This window comes from Eschrichtius robustus, chromosome 10 (assembly GCF_028021215.1).
Source record: "Eschrichtius robustus isolate mEscRob2 chromosome 10, mEscRob2.pri, whole genome shotgun sequence".
NCBI classification, from domain to species: Eukaryota; Metazoa; Chordata; class Mammalia; order Artiodactyla; family Eschrichtiidae; genus Eschrichtius; species Eschrichtius robustus.
Genome location: NC_090833.1, coordinates 64577503 through 64602503, shown reverse-complemented (window position 1 = coordinate 64602503; position 25001 = coordinate 64577503). Strand labels below are relative to the sequence as shown.

Below are 25001 nucleotides of genomic sequence, written 5' to 3'. Positions count from 1 at the left end.
TTGCTGAGAGGTTTAAATGGGCTTGTGTACGTAAAGTACTGAAAACAATACATGGCACATAGGAAGAACAAGATGAATATTGGTTTCTATTTTTACTCTTACTATTGTTGTTGTCATTCTTGTTGCTATCATTGTTTACTATATTCTTTCCTTGGCCCCATTTTTATCATTGTTTACTATATTCTTTCCTTGGCCCCATTTTTATCATTGTTTACTATATTCTTTCCTTGGCCCCATTTTTTTCTCTCCAATCTTTACAACACTAAGATTAATCTTGGAGGAAAGAAGGTATAAAGAGCAATGATGATTCTTTTTTTCCTGTTTGTTAATGGAGGGTGGATGCTTCTTGGCTTAACCTAGGTATATCAGATTCAGGGCTTTCCCTTTGACACCCATTTCTGGGACTTCTTGTTCCTATCCATTCCTGCTTCCCTCCGTCAACGCCTATGGGAGAGTCTGTTGAAGACATTAATGACTGTATTGGAGAAACCAGAGATCCTACTGGTGAAGCCAAAGAATGAACATGTAAAGATGTTGAGAAATAACAATTAGGTCTTAATCAGATGGTAGTGATGAGCTGAAAATGAAAAACAAAATCCCTGATGTGAGGATTGGTGATACCATAACAGTTTCCTAATTCACATGCATAGAGAGTCATACTAGATGGTGCTTTAGAAATCATTCATCCCAGGAATGTCTAAATTTCTAGATTCTCAAGAGACTTACCTGAGAGGTTTAAAAAATTCAAATTCTTGGGCCTTACTGCAGAGAGGCGACTTTGGTAAGTCCAGTTTCGGGCCCAGGAATCTGTATTTTTAAAAGCTCTCCAGGTGATTCTGATGCTGTTGGGACTAGCCATCTCCAGTCTGGTCCAGTCCATTGTTCCAAGTATGTTCTGAGGAGTTTGAAGATTTACAGGAGGCTTCTGAGGGCCTCCCAGAGACAGAAAATGAAGGGGCTGAATTGGTGGGACTCTGCAGCTCACATCCCAATTTTCTGAGATAACTTTGTTTGGTTTAGTTTTATGGTGGTTTGACTTTTAGTTTGTTTTGCACACTGAGCTTCTGGGCAAGGTTTTCTTTTAGCAAAAAATCTGTGGTTCTATTTCCTAAAATGAGTGATTAGTACCACCAATGATACGAAGATGCAAAATGATGTGGGCTGGTACAGGAAGGAGACAATAAATAATAGGGATTCAAGAGTGGGAAACTACTCCCTTTTAATTCTCTCAATCCTTCTGTTTCTAGAAGGAAGTCTCAGGCCTGTGCTCATATGTCCTTAACAGCTCTTCAATATTAACTGTTTTCCTTTTTAGCAAAGAGTGTACAGGCCTCAGGCTCCAAGCCATTGGCCAACAATATCTAGCTAGAATGAAAAACAGTTTGTTTTCCTGTATTTATTTTTATAGTATTTGTAGTGATTAAGTTTTTATGAGTGAAAACTTTGAGCTTTTAGTATTTAAAAGGTTTCTTTTCAAGTACATTTATTTAAGCAGAAAAGTGAGTTGATATAAAACAAAATAGTAGGTAATAAGAGTACAGGTAGTACTAGAAAAATGGCAACAATTGTGATGATGGTGTTTGAATGACTTAAGATTAGGGAACAGGTCCATAGAGAGACAGTAAACAAACAACAGGGGTTGAAAAACATTGATTTAATCCAATCCCTTCAGGAAAGCTAGTATTCCCTTAGTTCAAGCTAGTATTGCTTGAACACCTGTAATGCATCAGGCAGTGTTCTAGACCCTTTTCTGTGTGTATATCATTTCCCTTAAGCCTTACACCACCACCTTGAGAGAGACGTCTTGCTCCCATTTTATGGATGAGAAAACTGAGTTTCCAAGCGACAAAGAAAGTCGCCTAAATTGACATAACTAAGTATCAGAGCTGAACTTGGGCTGAGATCTCATTTTGGAGAGTTCTTTCCATTATACCTGGTTGTACCAAAAATTTGTGGACAATTTGTGCTTGTGGGAAGGAACCTTCTCAATGTGTCATTCTGATGTTTGGCCAGCAGTTTTACATATTTATAATGGAAGAGCCTAGCATCTGCTGAAGACCCTCCTTTTAATCTTGTCATTTCAGTAACCCAATCATCGACTGCTGTGTTGTTTGTCAAGTGGCGCTCAACCAAAGCTGAAAGCCTGTTTTAATGAAAGTGTGATTATGGTGCTTTTTAAAAATTAAATATATGCAACCAATCTAATCACCTAAATTTATGTTGCTTGCTGTTAAATCTGGCAAGGAATTTGGCTGGGTAGAAGAGATAAATTCTGCGGCAGAGAGTTTTCCCCCTTCTCTTTTTAATGTAAGCTATGGCAGCATTAATTAAACGGGGGAGTTTCATGGTCAGATTTTACCTTCTGCAAAACTATTTTGTGAATCATAAATTTCTCCTGTATTGTTTGGTGCTGCTGGCCTGGAAGAAAGATTTGGCATCGCATTCTGGGACAGATGACACCAAGTGATTAGCAAGCTGACTTCAGCTGCTGGCAGCCGGGGACTAAAAGAACATGCTAATGTCCTCCATTTTGACATGCCGGCTGGACTTTTTTTTTTTTTTTTTTTCTGAAGAACTGGCTCTATTTATGATTCCATTTTTATCTTTTAAATGCCATGACAGATGGCAGATTCTTCAGCCAACTCTATTGCCAGGAAATGCAGAACGCTTGAAAGCACCATGGTAATGGTGAAATCAGACCAGGCAGGCACCCCAGACAAATCTAAGAGTCATTCCCCAAATTTCATGAGACAGTGGTCATCTTGGCTATGTCTCTTCTCAAGGGAGGGGGCGTAATAAAGGAAATTGGACCCACAGAAGGAGCTGCTACCTCGATACCACCAGCTTCTTAAGCTTGGAGTGGATGCCATAACAGCAATGGCACTATTGTTTTAGAACCTGAAAATATGTTTGGAAGGTTTCTGTTGAGGGGGGTGGTAGTGCAGCATTTGTAAGATCATCTGGTCAACCTTTGCAGACACGAAGCACTGACCTTGTCTCACTGGTTCTGCTAGGCTTTTTTTTTTTTTTTTTTTTTGCTGGGAAGCCAACCATGACCATCCACCTTGTCTCTCTCTCTCTGATAATGTTCTCTGCCTGGGAGTAGTTTGCATTGTTACTTGTGAAGGTGGAATGATGTTACTTGTGAAGGTGGAATGATGTGTGTGATCCAGTCATGTTGAGACATTGTGTCCTTTTCCCTACTGGCTTCTTAGCTTTCAGTCAGTGCAGACAGCTGCCTTGGGGTCCCAGCTGGGAACGCTGGCCTCAGTAAACATATTTCTTACTCTTCCATGGTCCCTCTCCCGCTCGCCCTCATTCCCATCTGTCTGATGGCAGGCTGCCGATTTCCGACATGGTCAAATGCCCGTCAGAGGCAGGGAGGAGTCTGAGATGGACTTCCTGGGTCGTGAGAAAACTTCAGTGCCCCCCACACGGGTCACACACACACGGATAAATGCGGCCGCCTCGAGACTGAGCTTGGAGGACCTTGTTGGGCATTTTTGGAATTCAGTCTCCAGAGGAGAAAGTCAGAATCTGATACTCAAAATGACTGCCTCTGATGAGCCCCTGGCAGTCACTGGGGCTCCCACTTCACCTCCTTGCTCCTGATGGCTGCCTCTCCCCTTCTCTCCCCTTCCCTCCCCTTCCTTCTTTTTCCTTCTCCACCAGTATTTTTGACCTGCTTTTAATGGGGCACAAAGACTTAAATTCCACAATTAATGCTAATACTAGAAATACATGTCCTCTGGCTTTAATTTTTGCTCAACTCTAAATGGCTAATTTAAAACTCTCCACAAGAACGTGTGTTGATATAGGGAACTGGTAGGGAATAGACAGCCACTTCATTGTGAAAGAGGGCAAAGTTGGAAGCATGAAACGTGTTTCTGGAGGGGTTAAGTGAAAAAAGGAGAAATTGGAGGCCCTGAGGGAATGCTTAGTCTCCTTATTTTACCTCTGGTCAGATGATAGGCTCCAGGGAGGAAACATGAAAAAATTAACAGGAAAACAATGGAATAAAGGCATAATTCCATGAAAAGCTTCCCCTGAGAAACAGACCATGATTTTTGTACCTAAAAAATGTATATCACTTGATCTTTGAAACTGTCAAGGTGACTAAAGAGTAAAAAGTTGAAGTACACACACAAATATTTTTCTAGGTGTGCTTTTTTTCCTTTTTAAAAAATAATGAAGTTTGCAAACACTTCATGATCCAGCAATGAAATTGCCCTCTTTGCTTAGAATATATTTATCCAAACGTATTGGTTCGTTTTAAGGAAACTATGTGATTTTGCTCAATCTACAATTCTAAAGTTAATTCAGTATTCTTTTTCAAACTGTAAAAATAATGCTGTGGACAAAACCAGGTTATATTCTTTACAAGGCAAGGTGTGTGAAATGTCAAAAATGTGCTTTATCTGTAGTATTTCACTGAGCAGTTTTAACTTTTTAGACAAGGATTTCTATGCATCACATCGTATTTTCCTCGTAGGCAGTCTTATCAACTAGATAATTAGAAAGCTCAAAAATTTTAGCCTAGCCTTCAAAGCAAAATCTGTATCAGCCAAACTCATCTTCTTTTACTTTTTCTCCAGCTGCTCTTTTCCCTGAGTCCTTCGCCTCAGGCAGGCTGGCTGATTCATGACGCCCACACAACCTGGTTTCACGTTCCCTCATGTTCAAAAGCAAAGCATCAACCCTCCAACCCTGAAGGATAAGACACATTTTGTAAAGAATGAAAAACTTGGTAGTCACATTCGTCAGATTAGTAAAGTAAATATAAACCCCATATCTTCTCTAGTTTTGAAAAAGAACCTCCAAAGAAAATTATTATATAATTTAACGTTATACGCCACTGCAACAGTTTTAGACATGTTTACATCCGTGGAATATAAGAGTATCTCTCTCCCCCATGAATATTTCAAGCACCTGGTACATGGAGAAAAACGAATAGACACAACTCTGTGATTATTTCAAAGTACATTTCTTTGGCCTACGGTGAATGTGTCAGTTCCATTTGAGTAGTGATTTCCTAACTTGTTGGAGTTTTAATAGTGCATTCTGTGGGCTTAATTTCATGATGGTCTCAATTGTCCTTCAAATAGAAATTACATGTTGAAATGTTCTAAAGATCATTTCAATTAGTTTAATTTTGAGATTGGCAGTCGTGGGTAGAATGTGATTTAGTGATCAATATAATCAGAAGCACATTATGGTATCACAGAACCTGCGATTGTAAGAAAGATTTTGCTCACCTTGGATTTGTATCATTTCAGTTTTCTCTTTGTAGGTCTGCAGTGGTATTCAGGCACCACAACTCTTTCTTAGTGGACTGTTAAACCAGCATTTATTAAAAACTCTGCAAGAGCAAAAGGTGTGAGGTCAGAAAACCTGGGTTCTGGTGCCAGCTCTGTCTCCTACCTGTCTTATGATCTCCTGCCACGTTTCTGAACCCTTGTGCTCTAATTTTCTTTTCTTTAAAGCAGGGGAATAATCATTGTCTAATGGCGCTCCCCCATATCTTGTCAGGGGCAAATGTGGAAACTCAAAGAAAAGTATATGAATTGAGTGAATTAGCCAAATTCAGCCTACTCAGCATTTTATTGGATGAGCTTCCAATGATCCGTCTTAAGAGTTTAGCTTATTATAGCACAGGGAGATCAGCTTGGTGCTTTGTGACCACCTAGAGGGGTGGGATAAGGAGGGTGGGAGGGAGACGCAAGAGGGAGGAGATATGGGGTATATGTATATGTATAGCTGATTCACTTTGTTATAAAGCAGAAACTAATATACTATTATAAAGCAATTATACTCTAATAAAGATGTTAAAAAAAAAAGTTTAGCTTATTAAATTCTCACCAAAAAATACAGTTGCAAAAGTCTAAATATATAAAATGAGTGTACTCTTCAAACTAGTCCAGTGGATCTGAAAGGATGTGAAATTCCTATTTGGGGCAAGGAATTACACTAAGTACTGACAAGCCTGAGAAATATCATTGGCACACTGTGTCCCATCATGTGAGTTACCATCAATGTTGACGAAAAAATACTTTGGGGGTTAGAATGGTCCATTTGTGCATTACCTAGTGATTGGTTTAATGGATAGAATAGTGTCCTCCTGAAACATCCGCCCTTGAGTTTTCATTTGCGTCCCAACACGACATATCCTTTAGTAAAGGTGTGTATTGTTATCATTTCATTCCAGTAGATGGTGACACAAGAATCCATGTTGAAGGCTGCCTTGCCTCTCTTTGCCAGATTCATCGTGAGCAATGGACTGCAGACCAAGCCCGGGGTGTTTGAGATCACACTGGAGACTGTGGACACAGCCTTACCCGTGGTGACCAGGAACAAGGGGCTGAGACTGGCTGAAGGGGCCACGGGCTTCCTCTCCCCTGACCTCCTTCAGCTGGCCGACCCTGACACTCCAGCGGAGAACCTCACCTTCCTTTTGGCCCAGCTTCCACGACACGGCCAGCTCTACCTGCGGGGGACAGTGCCGCTTTCACACAGTTTCACTCAGCTGGACGTGGACAGCGGGCATGTGACCTACAGGCACTCGGGAGGGCACTCTCGCACAGACCGCTTTACTTTTGTGGCCACGGATGGGACAAACCAAGGCTTTCTTGTGGATGGGAGAAGGTGGCAAGAACCTGTTTCATTCACCATCCAGGCAAGTATGACAAATACATGGTCCTTGGCCAGAGATGTGGAGAGAATGACTTCCAGGAGAACTGTTGCCTTATTTCCTTCCTTCTTTCATTCAAATGCGTAGTGTGTGTCTGCAGTGTGCCAGGCACTAAGGAAGGCACCAGGCATGTTAATATGAACAAACCAGTTGTACTCCCTGTGTACGGGCTAATGACTGGCCTTTGGAGTCAGTGGTGGTACAGAAAGGACCACAGAACATGGGCTTTGGAGTCAGACACACCTCGGTTAGAATTTCTGTTTTAAACATTTTAATAGCTGTGTGACCTTAAAAGAGTTCTTTGACTCTTCTGATTCTACTTTGCCTTCTTTGAGAAACAATCCTTACACATTATGGTGAGAATTAAGTCAGATTAGGTATCCAAGGTACTAGCATATTGCCTGAAATACATCAGATGTTCTATCTCTTGTAATTGCTGTTATAACATCTAACTACACTATTATGTTGATGCCTTTTGTTCTGTGTTATCTACTGGCATTTTAATGGTTTTCAAGTAAACACATGGAAACTTACAAAGCAGCATCAATATTACACATGTATTAATGGGGGGGATAATAACGGTGGCAGCTACAATTTTTGGAATGTTAACTGTAGGTTGGACCCGCTTTCCATAAATCTCATTTAATTTTCATAAAAATCCAATGAACTAAGTTTTATTACCTCCATTTTATAGATGGTCAGGAGTTCAAAAGTTAAATAATTTGGTCAAACACACATAAAAGATCTCAAGTCTTTTTGATCCCCAGTGCTGTGTCCTTTCTATGGTACTACGCTGCCACAGTTGTGTTGACTGTTACGATGGTTCTTGGAGGGCATAATGTGTGTTTCTTTTTTAGTCAAAACACATCAAGTATGTTCTGGCTCTCAAAGCCTTGAATCCAGTCTCCTTGGATATAGTTCACCCTGTTCTACACACTTCCACCAACAGCAAAAAAAAGATGTAAATCTGTCTCTTAATTCAGGATACATTCTGATTATGTAAAATAATAATTTTCCCTTGCTCTTTCATCTCTGTCTTAGAGTTCTCCAGAGAAACAGAACCAATAGGATGTATATAATTTATATACATACAGATTGAGAGAGAGAGAGAGGGAGAAAAAGAGAAAGGGAAAGACTGATTCAATTGATTTATGTTCAGGAATTGGCTCATGCAATTGTGGGGTCTGACACATCCAAAATCTGCAAGGCAGGCCAGCAGCCTGAAAATTCCAGCAGGAGTTGATGTTACAGTCTTGAGTCCAAAGGCAGTTTGGAGGCAGAATTCCTTCCTCTTCAAGAGACTTCAGTCTTCTCTTAAGGCCTTTAAATGATTGCATGAGGCCCACCCACATTATAGAGGGTAATCTGCTTGACTCAAAGGCAATTGATCGAAATACTAGTCCCATCTAAAAAAAAAAATGCCTTCACAGGAGCATCTAGCTGGTGTTTGACCAAACAACTGGACATCAAACCCGGCTAAGGTGACATATCAAATTAACCATCACAGTCTTTATCTAAGGTGGGATCTGAGGAGGAAGGTGGGGAGTTATGATAACATGGAGTGGACACAAGATGAATCTTTGGCATGAGGGAGGTCCAGAAAGTGGAATGAAATTATGATGTACTGGGAGAAAAGAGAAGGTGTTGATAATATTGGTACAGTACGTAAGAAGTACTTTGTACATAGTAAAATTACTCTGTTTCTTTTTAAATTATGTTTTACTTGTTGTTAGTTTCATCCCACTCTTCAGTCTGTTAGTATCTTTTTCTTGACCCTGGACCCCCCCCACACAATGTAGAGAAATGTCACTGTACTGCCCAGCCTGGAATAATGTTCTGGTCTATTTGGTTGCAGATTTGTAGGAGTTATTAATTCTGAGTGCAGGCGTAAGAGTTAACGCACTACACTCCAGAAGAGAGAGGGAAAAGGGGGTACAGTTTGAAGAGAGTATCAGAACTTAAATCAGGTTTCTCCCAACACCAAAAATATCTTAAAGAACATGGTTATCATAGGAGAGTTATCTCTTGGAAGTTGTAGAATTTACTGATAGGGAAATATTCAATACATGTTGTAAAGGTTTTTCATTAAAAGTACAAGGGTTTCCTTGCCTTGTGTGTTAATAAGCAAACAAGCAAACAAACAAAAAACCTCACAAGGAAAGCCTCAAACTTTCTCCCATAATTCCCCTGAACTTCCTGGTGTCTCTGAGCCAAGAAGTCAAACAATTTAGGAAATGACTGACCCCTCCAGCAGTGCAGGAGAGTGACCTCCTCAGTCTCTTGGTTTTAAGAGCTTTTTCTGGCAAGACAATAAGACGTCAACCACCACTGAGTGATGAGTCGGTCCAAATAGGTCTACTAAGCATGGGGGCACTACTCTTATGGTCCCAACCTGGATAACTGAGGGCAAAGCTACTGGATTTAAACACAAAACTGATACCAGCAGGCACTAATTTGACATTCATTTTGTAGGAAATCATGTCTATCTGACCAAGATTCTGCAGTCTTTTTTTTAATTGAAGTATAGTTGATTTACAATGTTGTATTAATTACTGCTGTACAGCAAAGTGATTCAGTTATACATATATTTACATTCCTTCTTTTTTAAAATATTCTTTTTCATTATGTTTTATCATGGAATATTGAATATAGTTCTCTGTGCTATACAGTAGGACCTGTTGTTTATCCATTCTATATATAAAAGCTTACATCTGCTACTCCCAACCTCCCACTCCAACCCTCCCCCAACCCCTCTCCCTTAGGGAACCACCAGTCTGTTCTCTATGTCCGTGAGTCTCGTTCTGTTTCGTAGATAGGTTCATTTGTGTCATATTTTAGATTCCACATATAAGTGATATCACATGGTATTTGTCTTTCTCTTTCTGACTTACTTCACTTAGTATGATAATCTCTAGTTGCATCCATGTTGCTGCAAATGGCATTATTTCGTTCTTCTTTGTGACTGAGTAGTATTCCATTTGTGTGTGTGTGTGTGTGTGTGTGTGTGTGTGTGTGTATATATATATATATATATATACCACATCTTCTTTATCCATTCATCTGTCAATGGACATTTAGGTTGTTTCCATGTCTTGGCTATTGTGAATAGTGCTGCTATGAACATAGTGATGCATGTTTCTTTTTGGATATAGTTTTGTCCAGATATCTGACCAAGATTCTGTAGTCTTGGTGTAATGATTCCTGTAATCTTTCTTAAAAGGAAACAATGGGAGTGGGGGTGAGGGAGAAAGGACCAGCAGCACTGCTTTCTAAGGTTTAGGCAAGTGTGAGATGATCTTTAGTAAATCCAACACAAGTGATCATAAGGATGTAGCCTTTTTAAAAAAAGTCTTATACTCCAATACTTTAAAATGCTTCTGTTATACTGATCCAAAAGACCTGCTTTTGAAGAAACTAGAAATTTAATAAGACTAGAATAGATTTTAACACAAAGTAGGACTGAAGACACAACAGGGGACCATGTAACCGGAGTGTAGATATTAACAATTTTTTAAAAACAAATGAACACAACAGGCATTTATTCCTTTTGTAATACTTTTATTTTTAAGGAAAATATAACATAAAAAAAAATCCCTATACTCAAGTATTTACCAACTTTGAGGATTACTTACATGGCTTGAAGTATTTGTATTTTTCCTCTCTTGACATTGACCATCCTTCCTACTAGTCACCCTGGAGCTTCTCCCCCAATGGCCATGATAAGTGTTTGACCCTCCACCTCCCACCCAACCTCACAGCTCTGAGGGAGCCATCCACACTTTTTTAGGAGAGGAAAATGACTAACTTTTGAAAATGTCTGTTGTTATTTCAGCTTATAAAATAATTGTTGTAAAGAATTCATAAACTACAGAAAAGGACAAAAAAATAACCCTTCATCATCCTACTGCTGTCAGTGGCTTCCTTGCATTCTTTTATTGCAATAAAAAAGGGATGATATTATATGTACTATTATGCATATTGCCTGTTTCCACTCATAAAAATTTCCGCATGTCATTAAATCTTCCTTGAAAACACAATTTTTAAAGGCTGCATGGCACTCAATCTCAGGCAGAGATGGTTTATAAATCCCCTGTTGGACTTTTATGTTTTATGGAATTTTCTGTTAATTGCTATTACAAATTATAGTTTAGTCAACATCCATATATATATATATTTTTGTGTACACATGTATTTCTGTAGGATACATTCAAAAACTGAAAATTTTGGATCACAGTATGTGCACATTTTTAATATACATATACGTCTAATTTATCTCCAAAAAATTTTCACTAATTTGCATTTCTACCAGCAAAATATAAAAATGTCTGTTTTTCCAAACATTTACCAACATGAGGTATGATTACGTTCTTTAATCAAAAAGCAGCTTGCCAACTTAAAAGGAAAAGAAATATTTGGTTGTTACAAAATTCCATACAGAAATACTCAAAGGAGAAGCGGTAATTTTTCCTCATCCCAAGACAAATGAACAGGTTTGTGCAAATACTCCCAGAATTTTGTCTATGTCTGTATGAACATATATACATATTTGGTTTGATCAAAAATGGTAGTGTAGTTGTCTCCTATTCTGCAACTTGCTGGGTTTTGTTTTTTGTTTTTTACCAGTTAACATTGAATTGTGGGAATTTTACTAGTTACTAGTTTATCCTACCTCCTTTTCTTATTAAGAGCTGAATAACAGTTTATCACATGATCATACACAAAAATATATATAGTCTTATTGACACTCTTTGGTAGAATTACAACAGGATCATCTGGGGTAGATAAAGTTAAAATTTGAATGATTAGGAGTGAAGGGAAGTACAAGTGTTCTTGTACCTCTTTTGTGGTATCAGTGATGAATTGTGCTAATTCATCCTAAAATGTTCCCTCCCTAACCTATAAGAGTCATTTTGAAGAGGGACTGAGCTCCATACGATACCTGAATGAGGCCCTTTGTAGTGTTTGAACCTATACATCTCTTTCACTCATGAGTAATTGCCCATCACAATCTTCACAGATTGAGTCTACCTGTTTAGTTACCCGGTTCTCACTGTCAATAAAACAAATATGCAAATGCCTATAGATAAGCACTTTTCACTTTTTTTTTACTGAGGTATTTTTATTTCTACTCAACGTTTTTGCTATCTTAACAAAGACACGAGAAAAAAAAATGTTCAATGCATTTGTAAAACCTTACATGTGTTTTTCTGTAAGTCACCGAACACTGGGAAAAAGGGGAAATCCTTCTGTAGGACTAATATTAAGTTTGCAATACAGTTCTTGGGTCAGTTTTAATGTATTCATTCAACAAGTATTTCTTGAGCTTCTGTTATAGCTGGGCATTGTGCCAGGTGCAGGGAATACATAGTTGGGGAGAAAAAGACATGTGTCTGCCCTCAGGGAGCTTAGGTCCTAATGGGGTAGTCTGACGGTGGACAAATAAATAAAGCTGGGTCAAAGTTTACAGTAGAAAGTTGGCCTCTCTTCCAGGCACTATGATGTTTGCTGAGAATATTGTGAATGAGATCGTTTTCAGCAGAAATTAAGCAATGAGGAGGATAAGGAATCTGAAATTCAGGAGAGTTTGTCTTTGTTGAACCATTAAAGCCCTGTGTTGCTTGGGGATGAGAAGCCTTTGTATAACACTGTGTGTAATTATTGATCATGCAGGTGGACCAGGTGGACAAAGCAGCCCCCCACATCACACATTTGCATTCCCCTTCTCAAGTGGGGCTCCTGAAAAATGGTTGTTATGGGATTTACATCACTTCCCACGTGTTGAAGGCGTCGGACCCGGACACTGATGACGATCAGATCATCTTTAAGATTTTACGAGACCCCCAACATGGACATCTGGAGAATACAACAACAGGTACTGCCTTCCTTACTCCTTGTAATTGCTCATTTTAAAATACCCAGTGGCTGGCAATGCTAGACAGTAATTTAATTAAGTGCAGGCCCATTTGGTAAACACTCCCCAGGGCTTCCTGATAGATGCAGTTTATAAATCAATATCGGTGCTAAAGAGCGTTTGAAGCTGTGTTTTCCTAAACTCATCTTGAGTGGGAGAACTAAATACTGATACATTGTTGTTTATTGTTTACAATTTTTTTTTCAATAACCAGATTGTAATATATTGACAGGAACACACATTGTCAGGACCAAATTCATATTTGTGACTCATTTTTTTTGTATCGTGAATTCCAAGGTGATGTAAGTTCATTAAAAACAATTTTTTTGGTGTAAGTTTTCTCTGGATAGTATCTTATTTCTGCTTTATGAAGACAATGATTACAATATGTCACTAAACAGGATGGCACAGAATTTTAGATTTTATTACTATATCTTCCTACTCCCTCTCTATTTTCATATTTAAGGTACAATATTTCTGAGACAAAGTAATTTGGAAGCCTAATTTAAGTGCATTGAATTTGAATTTTAAGATAGTTACATTTTATTAATTTCTTTAAAAAATATACTTTGGCTGTTTTTAAAGAGGAGTTTGAAATAAAATAGCCATAAAATTGTATCAGCTCTTACCTGATATTTTGTTTGATTACCAGTGAAACTCATTTACTTCTTTTTTGTAGGTGAATTTATCCATGAGAAATTTAGCCAAAAGGACTTAAACAGTAAGACCGTTCTTTACATCATAAACCCATCTTTGGAAGTAAATTCAGATACCATGGAATTTCAAGTCATGGACCCCACAGGGAACTCTGCCACTCCTCAAATGTAAATTCTTTTGCTTATTCAATAGTCCTGCATATAATGTCCAGAATGTATCTGATTAGGAAAGCGAAATGTTATTTTTTAAACAGAATCTAAGAGGACAAATTGATAGATTATTTCACAAGCTCATAGAATTGATTTTGGAGAGGGAAACTTCTATTACTGCTTGATAATGGGAAAGCCAATAGCTTCACAGAATATGGAAACGTTAAAAAGTTAAGTTCATTAACTTAACTGGGTCATTCATTTTATGCATGCATTTACAAATGCATATCCTTTCACACCCACAGAGGTTTCTGTCTTGACAATTCACTGGCATCCAGGACTGAGCTTGTAGGCTCATGTACAAACCATGCAGCAAGAGGTCACTCTAGGACCGTGTTAGTAACCACAGTCTCCTAAATCTAAATCTCTAAAATATCTAGAACTGGGAAGAATGAGGAAGTCAGGAAGTGCTAGCAAAACATCTTCTCTTCCCCAAAACCCAAGCAATAACTAGTGACTGCTTTTGTAAGTCAGTAAACCTATCGTAGGTAAGGTGAAGACAGTACAAAGAGGAAAACAGACTGGGGGAGATATTAAGTGATGCTTAGAATTTGTATAAAGTGTATGACTTTCAGAATAAACAGATTAACAAACCCTCAAAATTAACAACATTAACAGACCATAGTAATTTCACTCACCAGGTCCCTATTCTAAACTTTTTTGGAAGGTATACCTTCAATAACTTACCAGCTGTCAGATGATCACAGAAAGATTAAACATAGCCCAGTTCTCCACGAGCAGTGTTTTTACTTTCTCTTTAAGTTTGATACCCTTCCCAGTCACCTCAAAGGAAAGTTGTTCATTTATCCTAGTTTTAGTATTTACCTTATCCTAGTCAAACTACGTACCATAAGTGAGGGGGCTTTTATGACAGAATATGGACAAAGGAAGAAAAGAAAAATTGAGAAATTCACCTCTGCTCCCTTCATTCTTGCTTTTTCTTTCTAATCCTGAATTGTAGTCCCAATATCTGCCAGCAGAGGTCTCTGTAGTCATTGTTAGAAAAACACGTCTCTAACAAAACATGTTCCCAGGGTCCCACCTCTATTGCCTGCAATACCTGGTCCAGATTTTAACCGAGTGGCTACTATAGGCCAGGTGCGCAGTACAAGAAGCTGGGAAATAGGTATGAGCAAGGAAGTCCTGTCCCCTGACATTAAAATACAATCATGGCGCTATAAAAGTAAAACAGCTGCCCACCTACCATTAAAATGCTCTTGCCTCGGGATTACAATCTTTATAGAAAATATATTACCTATTTGCAGTTCAGACAAACATCTTCCAATTTTCAAGGAAATGTTTTTTTTTTTTTAATCCTGCTCCAAAAATATTAATAAATTGATTTCACTTGCTTTTTAATAGTTCAACTAAAAAACCTAAGAATATTGATCAGACTTGCTACTCATCAAATGCTGACTGCTGGTCTTCCACATTAGAACACAGCATAGGTGCCAGAGAATTTTTTTTCCCAAAATAGAGCTAGATTGATACTGCTTCACCTACATACCCTTTTCAGTCCTCATTATTACCAAGGGCATTGTTTTTGAAGATGATTTATGATTTTAAATAATCCTCAAATTTATTGCAGAATCACAGAATTTATGACCTTACTTGAGGCTTTTAAAATAGGCTCCTACTTGTACTGGATACCTTTTTTCAGGTACTTACGCTGAAGTTGTTTCTAATTCAGCTTGTAATGATTGGAACCAGTGGACTATAATGTAAAATATGCCTACTGATGGTTAATCCCAAATAACTTTGATTTGATCTGACATATATTAAGTTGTCTCCTCTAGAGTGGGTGGGGGGAGGTGGAAACTACTCAGTGCTTATCTTTATAAATTTTGAAGGATATAGTTGGCCCTAACCTCATTTGTAAGTAGATGTTTTTTGCAACAAGAAGAACTTTTTTTTCCCAGCAGGAAACAAATGTTATGAATAGTGGTCTGTCTTCCCATGACAGCCAGCAGGAAGCTACTTACACGTACATTATAAACCACAGGCATTTACAATATAGGTTTCTGCTCTAGTTCATTGCTCTTCGTTTAATCGTCAAAACCACCTTTAAGTTAGGTACTATCATAATCCAGAATTTACAGGTGAGGAGTCTGAGGCAAGGAGATAGGAAGTGACTTTTCCAAGCTCATACACCTAGTTAGTGAAGGAGCTAAGATGTAGGCCCAGAAAGTATGGTTCTTGAAAACCATGGTCCATGGTTTTCCTCACTGCACTAAAGGAATTTTTGCCCACTTTTAAGGAGTGTGCGGAAACAGCCTATAGGAAAAGAAGCAATAGACTCAGCTCCCTTCTTTCTCTCCAGTCTTTGGCCACCAAAGCAGCAAGAAAGGGGAAATACTTACTCCTCAAGACCTTAAATGTAAATTACATTTACATTTCAATATGAGTGTGTACTCCATGGCTGAGGCACTGGGGGTTATGGGATAGATAATACACAATAAACCACTGGACTGAGAGCCAAAGAACAGGGTTTGAGCTTTGGCTCTCCCACTGACCTGGGTCAAGGCTTACTTATCTTAGTTATCTCATCTGTAAAGTGGGGACAGTACTACAATTTCTTTAGTGGAACAAATGAGGTAAAACATATGTAAGCATCTTCTATACTTAAAGTCATTAACAAATGTGACCTGTGGTGGTGATTACTATTGTTGTTCATTCACATGGGGGCAACAATTGACTGAAGAAGGATCCCAGAGACATTTGGTGGCCAGCTCAAGCCCATCTCTAGTTAGAAATTGACTCTGCGTTGATTCACAAAGTGAATAATCCATATGCTTGTTAATCAATCAGCTAAATGCTGTAGAACTTTGTGTTCTTTTCTGGCTTAGACGGGATTAATAGATTAATATTCTGCATGTTTAAAGAGGTGGGACCTTCTATAACACAGCTGAAGAGACAGGTGGGTGCAATCTGGAGCAAAATGGAGGCTCTTTAAAGAAAAGAAGGACCCATGTTCAGTGGGAATTGTCCCAGAATCTTGATCGCTAGTAAGTTTTTGCTATGGCAGCATTTCTATAGAATATCATTCCTGAAGGGTCAATAGATATTCCATTAGAAATGGTGTTTGCAAATCTTAATGTAATCAAGTTATTGCTAGCTAGCTTGCGTGCTGCTTAATGCATCAAATGCCAGAGTCACGAAGTTGCTTGTGTGCACTGGGAATCTTCGAGAGAGGGGTATAGTATGCAACATATCTCAACCTGATTTGACTGTAGAACCAAGACCACCCTGCCCCAGAATAGCTCATGAAACAAGTTTTTCATGGGATACATTTGGGAGACATTTTATTGTAAATAGAAGTTATTTTAGAACACTGAAATCCATGGAAATTTGCATCAAGATTTAGATTTGGTTAAGTGCCAAAATTTCAGGCACTGTGCTAGGCGCTTTTACGTATGTTGTCCAATTTAATCTACAAAACACAATCCTCTGAGGGTGATAAGAAAATCAGGCTCAAGGCATTTAAGTAATTGGCCAGAAGTCACTAAGTGAATGAATGGCAGAGGCCACAGTGCACCCTGACCTCAATGTGAGTGCTCATCTTATCGGCTCACACCTTGGCGTGATTCACTCATACGCTCACGACTGTTCTCTAGTCGGATGTGAATCTCAAGATGGTCTGCATACCACCCAAACTCAGTTACACAGGACCACATCATTCATCAAAAACACCTCTGCAGACCACAGAATATAGCTGACTTCTGACCAAGCCAGTTTCTTAACATGCATTCAGGGTTGACCTCTTTCTTGTGCCCACTGCAAAAAGGTGAACTTCAAAAGAAAAGTTGACCCTTGCTGAAGTTCTGCATAACTCAGTGGCTGCTTCTCCAGCTGCTTCATGATTCTAAGCACTTTGATTCTTCTCCTCCCTTTGGCTACCCTCATTCTAGCTGTTCTGTTATTCATCCTTGGCCTTAAAAGAGAAGAGCCAAAGAAATCAAAAAAGAAAAGGAATTTCTACCAGGCGAACTTGGCAATGCTTTAGCAGCTTTTATGAAACACACTGTAGGGGAAGAGTTTGAAACTCTTAGTTAGGTTCGGCTTTCATGTTACCAGCAAGCCAGAAGTTGAAGTATTTATCTCCAGACTAGATCTAAGAAACCACAGAGGAAGGGAAGGGAAATAGCCCTTATTAAGCACCCACTGTGTACAGGTGCTTTATACATATTAACAAATTTTAATTTCCATCATTTGACGTGAATATAATTCCCCTCATTTTAAAGATAATGAAAACTGAGGTCCAGAGAGACTAACTGACCATAATCACACACTAATAAGTGGTTGTGAGATGTGTCTGACTCCAAAGCACTTGTTTGGGGTACTAGCTGTGCTGCTTCCTGTCTAAACACTGTTTCCCCATTATCATGAGAGAAAGACAAAAATGAAAACGCAGGTGTTCATAGCATTTTTATTGAGCTTAATAGCATCCTCTTTGAATTGATGTCTTAGATTGAACACTTGGAAAAATATTTTTTACCATTTCGATTTTCTTAAGTCATGTGCCACTTGATTGTAAGTGAAGACCTAGTTATAAGAATAATTTAATCACAATTTTAGCTACTATGAAACCTTTCACTGAGAAGCTCAGAGTACTTAATGAGTATTCATTAAGGTTCATTTAACCTCTTTGAAGTACAGACTCATTATTATTGCACTTTGGGAAATGAAGAAACTGAGGCATAGAGAAGCCAAGTACCTTTTTTACACACTCTTGTTAACCTGGATTAATGTCCCATATCCCAAACTAGAGTTTTAATCCCAACTGGTTCTTTTGGTCCATTGTTCCTTCATATAAATGAACCAAGTAGCCACAAAATGAAATATCAGAAAGTATATATTTTTGACTCTACTTCAACACTATTGACTACTTGGTCCAGACAGTTCTTTGCTGTGGGGCAGTGGTGGAGGGGGAGTTGGGTGTCCTGTACATTGAAGGGTGCTTAGCAGTGTCCCTGGCCTCTACCCACTAAATAACCAGTATCACCCTCCTCCCATTGTGAAAAACAAAGCCGTCTCTAGACATTGTCTAATGTTGAGAAGCATGCACAGGCCTTAGAAAACAAGAAATCATGCTTTATGATAGAATGCTCTTTTACCAATGCCACCTTTCTCTCTAATCCAATAGGAGCTAAAGAATCCAGAGTAAGTCAGGGCTAGAAAAAACATGTGAGGATCATCTAGTCTAGCGTTTTTTTTCAGACTGTGTGAAATACGTTAATAGGGCTGGGGAGAAGAAAAGTTTCAGTGGTCAACTTAGCTTTTCAAACAGGAAGCTAAACAAGGTTCATTATTTCCTTTAACAAATACTTATTGAGCTCTTACTATGTCTCAGTCACTCTAGAAGGGACTTGGTGATACATCAGTGAACCAAAGACCCCTGTTTACTTGGAGCTAAGTACCTAAGTACTTAGCTAAGTTCCTTGGTACCTAAGTAAATTAAATAGTATGGTATACACCATACGTACTTTGGAAAATGAAAGTTGGTCAGATTAAGGGGGATCACAGACACTGGATTTTGGGGACGGATTGCGATTTTAAATTGAGTGATTAAACAGATTTTCTCGTGCTTGACTTAGAGTTAGAGAGGGACCAGAAGTCCCATCCCGTTTAATTTCTACTCCTCCATCCTGTGTCTTTCATTCATGATAGATGTTGGGAACCAAAATTTGGCTTATACATTAAATAAAATGTTCTATTGTTTTGAGTCCCCGCAATCACTTAGGGAAGGTTTCTCCCCTGGGGATGACTTTCCCCATGAGGGACATTTGGAAAGGTCTGGAAACAGTTTTGATTGTTGTAACCAGAGGGGAGTGGTGTGGCTAAATCTGGTGGATCTCATGAGTCGAGGCCAGGGATGCTGCTAAACTTCTTGCAATGCACAGGACAGCCTCCCACCACAAAGAATCTTCTGGTCCCAGATGTCGATAGTGTCAAGGTTGAGAAGCCGTGACCTAGGGCCTTAAGGAGTTCTCATGTCCTGCTAAATGACTTGAAATGATTGCCTTGTGGGCTTCACAGAAAGTGTATCTGTAAACTTAATTTCTGACTTTAGAGTGAGCTTTACTTTGTGATCATAGAAGGGAGGGATCATTAAAATGTGAAGATTTGAACCAACTCTTGTCTGCATGACACCTCCCAATCCAGAGCTTCCCACGTTTCTCTCATGGGGTCCTGCACCTGGTTACCCACATGATACCAAGCATACGTCTGTGTGGCTTCTTTCAGGGAGAATTCCCAAGTGACTCACTACATCTCTTACTTTTCTTTCAGGTGTTTGTGTAGAGTTTTAGCAACCACAGTCTCAGTGTAGAAAGCTCTTCTTAAATACAATACTGCAGAAAACAAAAAACATATTCAAAACATGTGTCACACATATCCTCTAGGTATGCAAGTGCTTCGTGACTTAAGTATTTTTCTGGAAAATATATAGCCCGGCTTAAATTTCATGGCTTTTCAATAGATCTTTATTATTTGTAGGGAGTAGTTTTAAGAAAATAAAGTAGAACATTGTGTAATGACAATCTTAACCTCTAAGCATTATGAAGCATTCTAATGGTGTATCAGGGTTACGCATGCACTTTCCCAAACACCAAGACCCTTAATGCTTTGAAGCTGAACAACACTCTGCATGGTCCCCTTATGGATCTAGATCAGCAATCAAATCACATTTCACTTTAGGCCTTGGGGTCACCTGGACCTGCAGAGTGACACTGATGAATTTTTGCTGGTCATGGTTAGCGTTAGCAATGAATGGATTCTTAAAAGGTTGAACATTGAAACTCATTTGAACCTTACTGAGACTTAGCTGAAATCCATACCGTGTATCTATTTCACTCCTTCCCATTGTTCCCCTTTCCTCTTTTATCTTTCTGTCTTTTCCCCCAATCCCTCTTGCTGATTTTGTTTTCCTTTCTCATTTATCTGGATCCTTTAGGAATTCTTTGCAATGTGTTATTTTTATTAGCATTTATAACATCCTTGTTGCTTGTTATCTTGTGATTCTTTAAGCATAATCACTTATTTCTTTATTTCTTGATCTGTTTCATGCCAGATTTGAAATCAGTTGCATCAAAGACCCGTGAGGGGTCTTTGAATACTATTGAATATAAGGATCCTATTTTCATGTCAAAATTTTGTGAAGCCCAGCATGCCAATAATAATAAATTTCATATGTATTGATTGAATAAACATTCATACAGATTCATTCCACACTCCCACGCTACGCTTGTCCCACTGGCCCAGGGTTGGTGGAGTAGGAGACAGTGCTATTGAGTTTGTTTCGCTCGTGAACTTTATCTATAGGATGTGACTGTGACACATGACTGGTACAAGGACATACAGTGATTATTAGAGGATAAACTTACTCTCTAATATGAATGATCTACAGGAAAGTCTGGAGAGCCCTGTGAAATTTGTGAATTCTGTGCTCTACATAGCAGCACCCAGAATTTCTAGCTCTGAAAGGAAAAGAAAATTGTAAAGTAACTTTGAAAGTCTAGAGGAAAGAGCCCGAATCTAAGCGAAAGTTTGGGAATACAGTGAAAGTTTGGGAATACAGTAAGGCAACCACTGGGTTTTGTGAATGGAGAATGAAAGGGAAATGAATAAGACACAAGCAACGGAAGTGGGTTAAATGATCATAGTGAAGATTGCTCATGTCTTTATTGCTGAAAGGTTACAGGGGGTAAAGAATGTAAGAACATATATGAAGAGAAATATTCAGGTGAAACATTTCAAGTTTTCTCACCTCAGAAAGGGAAACACTTCAGGGTAAAGATAAAATTGTAGTCCCCTGCTTGAGCTTAGACTGCAAGAGTCATGAAGAACTTCAGTTGGGAAGAAGAATGGTAGAGAAGGAATAGGACATTTGGTTTCAGATTTATACTGGGGATTCCATCTCTGCTGTCTGTTAGCTTTGTCATAGCTTTTGGCCTTCGAGGTAGTTATTTAACCTCTCTAAGCTTGGTGTTCTTTTCTGAAGAAAGGAAAAAAAAAAGTCCCTCTCCATGCCATGGGGATTAAAGAAGTCAGTTTCCATCAAATGTCGGGCTTACTAAATATAGTGCAGAAAAAAAGACCACCCTCTATTTAGCAAGTTTATTCAGTTGTATAGCTGTATCCAAGGTACATATTAGCGTAGCCCTTTTATACGCACAGAGGAAGGGACAGATAGTGCTTTAAAACACATGCATATTCTAACTCCTAGGCACATCCTCTAAGATATCTCGTTATTAAACTGAACCCAAGTTCAGAGAGGACCTGTGCCTGGAAATGATCTTGTTGTATCGATGAAGGAGGCCAAAAGACAGGAGAGAAGATTTCATATCAATGTCCTTTCCAAGAATGAACTTCTCCTTGAACTTAACACCTGCTCCTTTCCCTTCTGAACATGCAAGTAGGAGTCCCTTTTCTATCACTAATAATTGTAGGACCTCTGATAGACTTTTAACCTTATTTCTGCGTTTGTAAAATGGAATTCTAATCCGTGCTCTACATCACAGCATTGTTGAGAGCAATAAATGAGATAGTGATAGTAAAAGTTCTTTGTGAGCTAAAATGTCCCAAACATGTGTAAGGAGCTTGTAGCATTGGTGTAGGTTGATGAACCACTTCTGTCTCCCAGTGTGAACCAGTGGTTCAGCCTCCTACCCAGCAGAGGAGCCCCTCAGGCATCCATTATGCATTTCTCATGACTTTCTTTCTTCTTTTCCTTACATGTATAGCTTGGAACTGAAGTGGTCTCGTATCGAGTGGTCACAGACTGAATATGAGGTCTGTGAGAATGTGGGCGTATTGCCCTTGGAAATTACCAGAAAGGGATATTCCATGGACTCGGCCTTTGTGAGTGTAAAGGTAACAACTCTGTCAACTTTCAAGCTAAAACCTCGGTTGCTGGTTGGGGCGTCTGATTATTTCCTTCGAAAAATTCAGAGTAACTAAGGAAATTTCAAACTGCACGAGTGTTGCCCTATTCCCGAGAGTCTAAGTACAAAACCTCCTTGTCCTTCCATCATTTATCCAGGTGCATTAGCTCCTAGATAGGATATTTCTAACCCATTTTTAGTTTTTAAATCTGGTCTTTAACTCTTGAAGTTTGATTTCACAAGGGAGATCTATCCAACCTAGTGAACTTGGGCCAAACTCTGCTTTGGAAAGGAAAGTTGTAGGCAAATGTAAGTCCCCAAATGGCTTTCTCTTAGTATGCACCAGGACCATTTCCTGTGGTCTCAGTGGGTGAAAAAATCAGGGAACACACCTATCTTAAGCTTCACCCAGGTCATGCAAAATTGAGACCATGTATCAATACAGGCACCCTGAAATATAAGGAATTTTCAATAATTATTTTTGGACTAGTCACCTGCTATTTCTTTACACTGCCATGGGCCGTGGAGCACACCCTATGGCTTCTAGAATTGAAAGTTTTTTTAGGAGTCACTATAAAAATTGCACTTGAAGTGGATGAGAGCATGAAAATCCTGTACCTACGAATGCTGGTGAATGAGCCTGAAAGACTCCCCTCCTCAATCTAAGGAAAAAAGCAGTGATACTAGCTTCTGGGAAAAAATGCCATCTCAGTTAAGTCTCAATTACAATAATAAGTTCAAATCACCCTCACAACCTTGTGCACATAAATTCTACTATATCCAGACTCAGTATTTATCTTTCTAGTGGGCATAGGGTCTTTTCCCCTGATCTGGGGTGTTTTATTATTGTTAAATCATCAGATAACTGGGTATCCCCTCTACTTTCCCAGTAGATTGTTTATGGAAAAAGAAAGAACCCGCCTGGATGGTTTTCTAATATTCTTCTGGTCCTCCATAAAAAGCACCATATGCTGTAGTCTGGAGTTTTGGGCCACAGAACCATTGATCTTGCCAGGTAGAAACAACAGACGTAGTGTGACGGAACCTTTTGTCTGCTTAAGCTGAGTGCACACAGTGAAGCTGCCAGCTGAGTCTGCAGGCCTTTCGCAAACAGCCCGAGTCCTTCAGGGACCACTCTGCTTACAGCACAGCCTGCTGCTTTAGACTGGAGCTTATTGGCTGCTTGGCTGGGAGGAAGGAGAAGAAAGCACTTTTACCCTACGTTGTCTGCCCTGGTTTGAATCACACACCTGCACCGGACTGATTTCTGCAGCCACCTTGACTCAGCCCATTCCTCTTCCCATGTAGGATTCTGTAAGCTCAGTGGTGGTAAATACTAGGTAATTGCACATGCAAGAGCCACATGGGGAAATGTAACTCCCAGCATATGATAGGTACAGGTGTGCAATGGGCTGCCTTTCCACTGTGAAAGGTTGTTCGGGAGGAGCCTTGGCATTGTGGAGAAAGAACAAATGGGAGCTTAGGAGGCAATACTCTTCTTGAGCAAAACGTTTCCACTGCAGACCACTGGCAGGTGTTAGGGCCTTTGGTTAGAAATGCAGATAATGTCTGAGGCCAAAGAAATAGGAATTTGTAAGTTTTTACTTGTGCCCTTCATCCCTTTGTAAGAAAGTGAAGGAATAGAGTAACTCACTTTCCCGAACATCTCATTCAAGGACCTCTTTTTCAAACCAGCTGAAGCTTCTTTTTCAAACTCCTTTTCAACCATATTTCAAACTAAATATGTGTTCTTCACACATATTTAGGCTCCTCTGGGGGAAGTTAAGGGCACGAGATGTCAGAGCCCTTAAATCACCTCTGTTCTTCAGCCCTGAGGGATGGGATAAAGGGGTCAGCCAATTGTCTCTTTAGACTGGACCAATTTTTTTTTTTTTTTTTTTACAACTTACTTGAAGGAGCTTCTGAAGCCCTTGGTTCTGGGTGTGGATGGCCTTTGTGTGGCTGTTCCCCAGGACTGTCATCCCCACAGAGCCCTCATTCATGTCTGTGAAGAGGAATGGTTTCATCCGGATGCGAAAATGGACCAGACTTGTTTTAGTTCATCTGGTCTAAAGGCTTTCAGTGCCCTGAGCTCGCAGGATACCTCCAAGCTGGCTGACAGATCAGCACCCCGGTTGTCAGGAGTACCCGCTTTTCCTTCTCTTCACTGCCCTTCTCCCTTTCCTCCAAGGCATTATTTTAGGACCTGGTTGGGGTAGAGGGAAGCCCATGAAATAAAATGATATTTGTAACAAAGAGAAATGTACTGTTTAAAATTCACATTACTTTCTCCAATAACTGAATCATTTATAAAGGAGAAGAAAAAAATAAAAATAAAGTTTTATGTTTACTTCCATTGATATTAGTCTAGGAAAAAGTTAACTTTAAGGAAGATGGGTCAAAAATGATGTATTATAATAAAAAAAACACTTAATGTTAAAAACAGATTGGAGAACATGAGTTTAGTCTAGTATGAGATTAGACTAGATGTTTTTCTATTACAGAATATTTATTTTTATTAAAAAAAAAGATTTTTTTTTTCCCTCTTAAGGTCAACCAAGTGTCAGCTGCAGTTGGAAAGGATTTCACTACGACTCCATCTAAGCTGATTCAGTTTGACCCAGGTACGTTTTGTGTCTACACTTTGTTTCATG

The 25001-nt window shown here is 39.2% G+C and overlaps 1 protein-coding gene across 1 annotated transcript in view; it reads left to right on the top strand.

The window, feature by feature from the left end:
- The first annotated feature begins 6208 nt into the window (after positions 1 to 6208).
- LOC137769993 (FRAS1-related extracellular matrix protein 1-like) overlaps positions 6209 to 25001 on the top strand; it is a 40183-nt gene continuing 21390 nt past the window's right edge. Inside the window, exons 1-5 of the mRNA XM_068552276.1 lie at positions 6209 to 6673; positions 12359 to 12560; positions 13279 to 13423; positions 22207 to 22336; positions 24899 to 24971. Of these exons, the coding sequence (XP_068408377.1) occupies positions 6209 to 6673; positions 12359 to 12560; positions 13279 to 13423; positions 22207 to 22336; positions 24899 to 24971 (1015 nt within the window). The remainder of the gene's footprint in view (positions 6674 to 12358; positions 12561 to 13278; positions 13424 to 22206; positions 22337 to 24898; positions 24972 to 25001) is intronic.